This window comes from Puccinia triticina, chromosome 9A, assembly GCF_026914185.1.
Source record: "Puccinia triticina chromosome 9A, complete sequence".
Classification (NCBI taxonomy): domain Eukaryota; kingdom Fungi; phylum Basidiomycota; class Pucciniomycetes; order Pucciniales; family Pucciniaceae; genus Puccinia; species Puccinia triticina.
The window spans coordinates 2,601,005-2,609,218 of NC_070566.1; the positions used below are offsets into that span (position 1 = coordinate 2,601,005).

Consider the following 8,214-nt stretch of genomic DNA (forward strand, 5'->3'; position numbering starts at 1 on the left):
AACGACATAAATGCAGAACTCAAACTCCTATTCATCTTGAAGATGGATAGCGTGACGCACAACAATATTGTCACGGCAGACAACAGAGGATCTGCGAAGGAACTCTGGAAGGCAATAAAGGATTGATTTGCTTCAGACAAGTCATCAAACCAAGCTCAAGTCTTCAACAAATTCCTGTACATCAAATTCAAAGAAGATGCTCTGGAAGCTTTTGTGACAGACATCAAGGTCTTGATCAAGAAGCTTGTCGACATCGGGATTGATCTCCCTCAAGACATTCTTGCATACCTCATCCTGTTCAAGCTACCCGACAGTCTTCAACTCCTCAAACGGCAAATTATGCACTCCAACAAAAATCTGACCGTTCACTTTGTTTGCAATCACTTAACCCAAGTCAACAACAAGAACAAAGCGGAAATAAAGGATTCTTCTTCTTCTACCCAAGCTGCGCTAGTCTCAACGAGATCCCAACAATCAAATTGAAACAATGCACAAAAAGGGGGTCCAAATGATAATGGAGGGAAGAGATGCACGACCGGGTACCACAATCCCAAGCAAGACGCAAATCACTTGTCTGACTTGTGTTGGCCCCTCCACCCCAATAAAGCTCCGGAGTGGTGGAATGAATCTCAAGCCAAATGGCAAGCGAGCAAAGGAACCGGCAACGGGAATGGCAACATCAATTACTACCTGTCCCTGGTGACTCTCTGGACGCAAATTGGTGACCCCAAATTCAAAATTGTTCTTGATAGCGGAGCTTCTGCTCACATTTTCAACGACTCCAAATTCTTTGACAATCTGCAACTTGGAGATCGGGATGTAATTTGAACTGGAAAAGAGGGTGTGACTCTTCCTATCAAGGGTATTGGCCGGGTGACCCTTCAATGGGGAAATTCAATTATTTCTCTTGAACACTGCTTGCACGTTCCTGAGATTGTCATCAATCTCATTAGTGCCGGAGTCCTACTGGAAAAGGGATGCAAAATTTCAGCAAAGAAAAACACCTTTGATGTCTCAAAAGACGGAATCAGTCGCTTCAAGGGGAAGATTGACAACCACCTTTTTGTAGTCAACAAACCTGATTCAGTAGGGGGTACTGTCAAATACTCTCATTTCACAAACCTGAACGTCCCTGATTCACTCAGAATTATTCACAAATCCTTTGGTCATGCCTCGATCCAATGCTTAGAGAAATTCATTCCTCAATCTATCTCAAAGGCCAAAAAAGACGGATTTGAGTGCAAATCCTGTACCCTCTCAAAGATTACCAAGCAACCGTTCAAATCGGAATCGGAGCCAGCATCAAAGGTGTTTGAAAGACTGCATCTGGACATCATTGGTCCCATTTCTCCAGAATCCAAGATCAAATCGCGATTCATTCTCACGTTGGTCGACAACTATTTGGGATACCTGGCGGGTTTCCTCTTGTCAAGAAGGACAATACCACCGAAGTCCTGATTAACTTACTTGAATCCAAAAACAAACGGAGAGGCTATTTCCCGAAATTGATCTGCTCCGATGGGGGAGGTGAATTCATGGGAGATAGGTTAGTCAGCTTCTTGGAGAAAAATCATATTCAAAGGCTAATCTCCGAACCATACCATCCCGAACATAATGGCAGAGCGGAGAGAGCTAATGGAACTATTGTCAAATCTATGAGAGCTAATTTTCGTGCTTCAGGAATCACCAAGAACTACTGGCACAAGGTAGTGAAGTCCTGCTGCCTAATGCTCAACCAAATTCCCCAAAAAGACAAGACCGAATCTCCTTGGGAGCTTGTTCACGGCAAGAAATGTCCGGCCAACTTCCTCAGACCTCTCGGAACAACAGCAGTTGTGCTCAACATGAACAGGGTGAAGGGGAGAAAATTTGAAGTGAAGGGCCAAGAAGGCCTACTTGTAGGTTTCAACGTACTACTACAGTCATATAGGATCATCTCTCTAAGCGGCGCGATTGTTGATTCCAAACACGTGCGCTTTCTAAAAATGCCTCCAACCAACCTCAAGGCATCAAGCAATGATGACTTCTACCCTGAGACATCCGTTGAAGCAATTGAACAAAACTCAACAGCACAAAAAGTTGAAAGTGAGAAATACCCGAGTGACAGCGGTGAGCTAAGAGGACAATGTTGGGAGGCCAAGACAAGGGAAAAAGAGGATGAAAACAACTTATGCACCTGAGAAATACCCGAGTGACAGCGGTGAGCTAAGAGGACGATGTTGGGAGGCCGAGACGAGGGACAAAGAGGAGGAAAACGACTTATGCACCTATTGAGGTGCGTGAGGAAGTTGAGGACAAAGAGATGAGTGAGGAAAAGAAAAGAAGCGGAGCAGTACAACAACTAGCTGACTAAATACAAGTGAACCCTAATCAGATGATGAGTAAGGTTGTACACAGGTCCGCGCACTCAATGACTTTGCCGCAGTCGTCCACACTCTGGTCTGTAACGCCACAGCCCCCCCTGCTCACTAGGCAGACAAAGCTTCATTGACCTTGATGTTCCCCAGCATGATCTGAGAAATTGCTGCTTGAGTCTTCTGCGGATTGACTGTCTTTGTGAGAAAATCAGCGAAATTGAAGTTTGTTTGAACGTAAAGCACAACAAAGTTCTTGGCCTTCTCAATGTGATAGCGAAGCCAGTGATGCCACAAATTTATGTGCCGGGTCCTTTGTTGGTAGATGGAGTCCTTTAACAACACCAGGGCCCCCTGATTGTCGCAGAAAAGTCGCACATTGGACGGCTTGACATTTATCAAGGGGTAGACTTGATCCAGCAATTGCTCTGCCCATCAGAGATCTTGACCAGTTAAGGAGCAGGCGCGGTACTTGGCCTCAGTCGTTGAGAGAGAAGGGGCATTGTTGTCCTGCTTCTGGCAAAGCCAGCCAAATACACCGTTGTGTTGAAGTAAGCTTCCAGCAAAAGAGGCCAAATCCTTTCCGAAGGCGTAGCTGGCATTGGCGTAACCAATCAGCTGATGAACAGGCCCACCCACATTGCCTAGAGTGAGACCGTAATCCTTGGAATGTTGAATATATCTCATGGTACAAACAAGTTGTTCTTGATGAGTTTTCTTTGGATTATTGAGAAACTGCGACAGATAGCTGACGGCGAAGGCCAAGTCCGCACGGGTACACTGCACCAGGTATTGCAATAACCCAACCCCCTGCCAATAATTAAACTTTTGATCTACCAGCTCATCTTTCACCAGGCAGGTGAGGGCGTTACCCGGGAGGGGGACGGAGGCAGGCTTACATTTGAGCATCCCAAACTCTTCCAGTATCTCTTGGGCGTAGCGGTCTTGGCTAAGAGTGATTGTCTTGCTGGTCCGGTCACGAACCACCCGCATCCCTAGAACATACTTGCAGTCACCCAAATCCTCCATTTCAAAACGCTGCTTGATTTTATCCTTGAGGAAGGACATGTTTTGTCCCATAATGACGAGATCATCGACGTGTACAAACACAAAGCAGGGGTTGGAGGCATCCTTATGGCAGAAAAGGCAGGGATCCACGGCAGCTGGGAAGAAATTAATTGACTCAAAGAAGTCCTTCAGCGCTTTATACCAGCAGCGTGGACTTTTCTTGAGACCGTATAGAGACTTTTTTAGCTTGAGACCATGTCCCGGCGGAAGCTCGACTCCCAATCCCTCCGGCACCTTGATGAAAATCTCCTCTTCCGGGACCCCGTTGAGGAAAGCACATTTAACGTCCATCTGCTGGATGTCCCAATTCTGGGCAGCAGCGATACCAAAACAAGGCATTGCAGGGCTAGGATTGAGCGCAGCAATATTTTCTGGCCGCCAAACTTCAGCTCAAGTAAGCTAAGCTGGTCAGTCAGACGACAAAGCTCATCAATGACTGCTGGACCAACAACAAACATTTTGCTTCCAACGGCAAAAACATGGCACAGTGGCTTCATGAGTTGCAGGAATTTGGGAACGGGCATCTGTTGAGCGGGGATTTATTTTTCAAACCAATTGACAACATCATTTTTGAGAAAATTGCATGTATGGTTTTTCTCAAAGGGGTGCATCAGTCACTAGTATCAGATCTGCAACAGAATGCTCTTGTATCTCAAGAAGAAGTTTTTGGTCATCTCTTGGGCGGCTCAGTTCAACATCTGGAACAAATTTCTCAACTTCTCAGTTGACAATTTGGATGGTGTCAGCATTTCTTCTTTGATGAGAAATATCTATACGGAGTGGAACAACCTGAACGCCCAGATCCACTCCAATGCTTTCTTTGGCTTTATTTTTCAACAGTCTGTCATGCAATTGTCTGTGCCGTTCAAGAAAGATTTTGAGCAGCAAGTCGAGAATGTGATGCAAACTGAAGAGTCAAAGAGTGTTCCAAAATTCAACATGCTTATCAAAACCCTTGACATCTGTAAGAGGCAACATGCAGATTTGACAGCATTGGAAACATCCTTGACAACTGCCGTGGCACCCTTGATCCTATTGGTGGCAAATGGAGAAGACAACTTTGATTTCAAAGCTTTCTTGGCCAATGTACCTGAAGAAAATTGGCCAGATGCTTTAGATGGTTGAGGACACACACTACGTGGAATATATAGACTCTGAGTGAGCCATACCTGAATAAGCTGCGTGAAGAATCTGAGTATGAGCTGGGAAAAAAAAGCTGAGTATGAGCTGGGTACCCAAGATGAGTATCAGCTGGACAGAACTGAGGATCAGTTGGGCTCATAAAAAACTGAAGAGGACCTCCTTGGTAAATTTTGGAAGTTAAGGAGATGGTTGGGTGATTGGGGTAGATAGTGGATAGATATTGGATAGATGTTGGGTAGCTGGCTGGAGCTGGTGTGATGTCACTTGTCATCAACTGACTATTTTATTTTCCTGGTGGATCTGCGCCGCCCACCAAGGGCAGTACATATCCCTTTTGATGACCGGCACAGACCTTTTTAGCGTGCATCTGGGAATTTTTTGGCGTGCCTAAAGCCTGCCCCGTGTATATAATTTGGTTGGGGCTTGCCAACAATGATTACGAGTTCGAGGAAGTTTCCTGCAAGCAGTTAGAAAGTTTGCCTGCTTGCCGGGGACTCGGGAGGCTTGCCGACCACCGTTTTCAAGATTTTCGGGCCCCCGGTTGCGCGCACTGGGGGGACGGGGGAGGGGAGGCGCGCCTCACCCTTTCGGATTTTATCCGGCTTGATTCTCTCGCAGTGAGCTTGCGTTAACATTCCTACCTAGTACCAAACATGGATCCCATTGAAGTTGTCTCCCGGCCGATCCAGTTCCAGGGCGGTCTGAAGGCTCTCAAGTAAGCTTTCAATTTGCAAGACTTGATGGGTTCTTGATTGACATATGAAGGCGAAGTTGATAATTGACAGCGCTTCTGGATTCTTGCCTGAACACGCTCTGATATACAAATTAGCCGGACTTTGAAGAGTGCCATGACCGAACGTCTCTGTACGTATGATGATGTCGATCTCGAGGCCCGAGGAAAGCCCACTCCGGAATACGAAGAGTTGTATCGCGTTTGGGGTGAGGGAAAGATCGGAACCATCATCTTGGTGCATAAGTGCTTGCATATTTCTTGAAGATTGGGTCCATAAAGCTGACCTCAACGCTAACCCTCCCATACCAACTTTGAGGGTAATATACCTGTTCACCGCGAGTACCTTGAGGCCAAGGGAAATGCAATCATTGACAAGGACTCCCCATGTATGTTTCCCCTTATGTTCCCTCTTTTTTCAACAATGTTCTGATTATCTGAGCCTTGTTCATCCACCACAAGGGGACCCGGTGAAAGCTTTCATGCCAGTCATAGCCGCAGCGAAGGCACACGGCTCTTTGGTGATTGGACAACTAACTCACGCCGGTAGACAGACACCATTTCATGTCAATCCAAGTAAGTCAACACTGCTATTTTCTCTTTGAAATCTGGAAAGAGTCCGGAATCAGTTGTCCACGAACTCGCCGCTTCTTCTCGCTCTAGATCCTGTCTCTGCTTCAGAGACCCAAAGTCCCCCCTTTTTTGGAACAAACTTTGCAAAAGCAAGATCATTGAGCGTGGATGAAATTCAAGTCGGTTCAATGATGACACTACAAATCTCGAAAGCAAATACATGGTTACCATCATTTACCAAATTGGAAGTGTTTTTTTGTAGGATGTTGTTGACAGATTCGCTTACGGAGCGGAGGTGCTCTACAAAGCTGGGGCTGACGGCGCTCAGCTACATGGGGCACATGGGTATCTGCTGTGTACATAGGCGTATCTCTGCTTTCTATAAAACCACTCATTTAATAACCAAAGTTCTTCGGGTTTTTTTGTAGCCCAATTTTTGTCTCCTCGGGTCAATAAGCGAACGGATCAATACGGTGCGCCCAAAGAGGAAACTTATCCGAATCCTGATGATCATTGGAAAACTAATTCCAGTCCCATAAAAAAATCTACAGGTGGACCCTTCGAAAATCGTAGCCGCATAGTTTTTGAAATTATTGATGCTGTCAAGAAAAGAGTAACTGATCCGAAGTTCATTTTATCCATCAAATATAACTCCCACGAGTACGTGCCGTTTCCCTTAGCTGCACACGAAGTATTTCTAGCGAGCTTGAGCTCTTTTATGTCTGTACAGCTTCATTGAAGGCGGGTTCAGCCAAGAGGACAGTCAGGTGATGGCCAAAAAATTAGAGGCTGCAGGAGTTGCATTGATTGAGCTATCCGGGGGCACGTATGAACTGTTGCCATTTGAAGAGAAAAAAGAAAGCACGTTGAAAAGGGAGGGGTGAGTCACAGTCCGAGTTCTTTGTCAAACCAAAGTCACAATGTGATCATCAGACAGCCAGTTAGGCAATCTGAAGAGACAATGATATCATAGATAGCTAATCAAGTGATTGGTTTTCTCTCAGATTTTTCGTCGAGTTTGCTGATCGCATCCGCCCTCATTTATCCGGTGCCTCAGTCCTCGCGGTGACGGGCGGTTTCCGAACGCTGGAAGGAATGGCTTCAGCATTATCGTCCAAGGACAGGACGTGTGATGTGGTCGGTCTGGCCCGGCCCTTGATATTTGAACCGCACTTTGTTGCCGATTTGTTGGCCGGAAAGACCAAGCAGGCTCAGGTGTTGGCTCTTGGTTCCATACTGGTTCCCGTCGCTTACCATGTATTCCAATTGATCGGTCACAAACAGCCTATTCCCAATCTTCAGGACGAAAGAATCACCAAGGAACTCATTGAGTTGCTAAGCGCACAATAGAAAGATTTTTGTGTACTCCAATAGATCCTAGAGGCCCTGTGTATTTTGATTTGGGCCATGGTGCCAAACCTTTTATACCTACTTTGATGAGAGGCAAGCTGAGCCAAGTTGCAAAATTGAGAAGAGTAAATATATCAAGGGTTTCCATCTCATTATATGATGGGTCAGGCCATGTAGACGTGCTCTCAGTTTTGACTTCATCATCATGATCATCTCCAAGAATGGAGTGCTTTCACTCCAAATTTTGTGGACTGTAAATCCTTGTTTAATATAGAATTTCAACTTGGGACCGGTGGTGGGTGCTGATAGCGCAGTCAGGTGAGTTTACCATTCAATTTGGCTCGACCGGTGTGGAGTGCCCTCCGCGTTGCTAAATTTGGCCCTTAGCAAGCGGTAATTTAGCTTAGCTTTTAGCTGAACCAATGCGGATGCTCTTAGCATTAGTTCTATCTTGTTACAACTTGTATTTTACCATTGTCAGTATTAAGTCCCCGTTTGAAGCCAATATAAATATAGGTGATATAATCATTGCTTAATTCAATAAAAACTACAAAATTCAACATAAAGCCTCCGAATATTTTTCTAGGCAACCTACAATACTGGTCTCTTCAATTATGAAGTCAGATTCAACTGATTCAGCCATATTCAGTACTGTAGTACCATTATATTGCTTTTGACCATTCGAACTTTTGTAAGAATGCAGACAACTAAAGGATTATATGCCTGAATAGGTTTTAGGCCCCGTTTGGAGCCAATATAAATATAGGTGATATAATCATTTGTGAATTCAATAAAAGATACAAAACTCAACATAAAGAATCCAATTTTTTTTTAGGAAACCTACAGTACTGGTCTCATCAACCATGAAGTCAGATTCAGCCATCTTCAGCACCATAACACCATTATATTGCTTTGTTTTGGTCAAAAGCAATATAATTGTACTACAGTACTGAATATGGCTGAATCTGAATTCATAATTGAAGAGACCAGTATTGT

The 8,214-nt window shown here is 45.0% G+C and overlaps 1 protein-coding gene across 1 annotated transcript; it reads left to right on the forward strand.

The window, feature by feature from the left end:
• Window positions 1-5,218: 5,218 nt before the first annotated feature.
• On the forward strand, window positions 5,219-7,218 carry PtA15_9A270 (uncharacterized protein; the record flags this gene model as incomplete). The annotated part of the gene is made up of 10 exons (XM_053172462.1): window positions 5,219-5,280; window positions 5,395-5,533; window positions 5,615-5,684; window positions 5,758-5,871; window positions 5,959-6,047; window positions 6,131-6,224; window positions 6,297-6,341; window positions 6,420-6,528; window positions 6,599-6,748; window positions 6,873-7,218. The coding sequence occupies 10 exons, from the start codon at window positions 5,219-5,221 to the stop codon at window positions 7,216-7,218; spliced, it is 1,218 nt and encodes a 405-aa protein (XP_053023700.1).
• Between the last annotated feature and the right edge of the window lie 996 nt (window positions 7,219-8,214).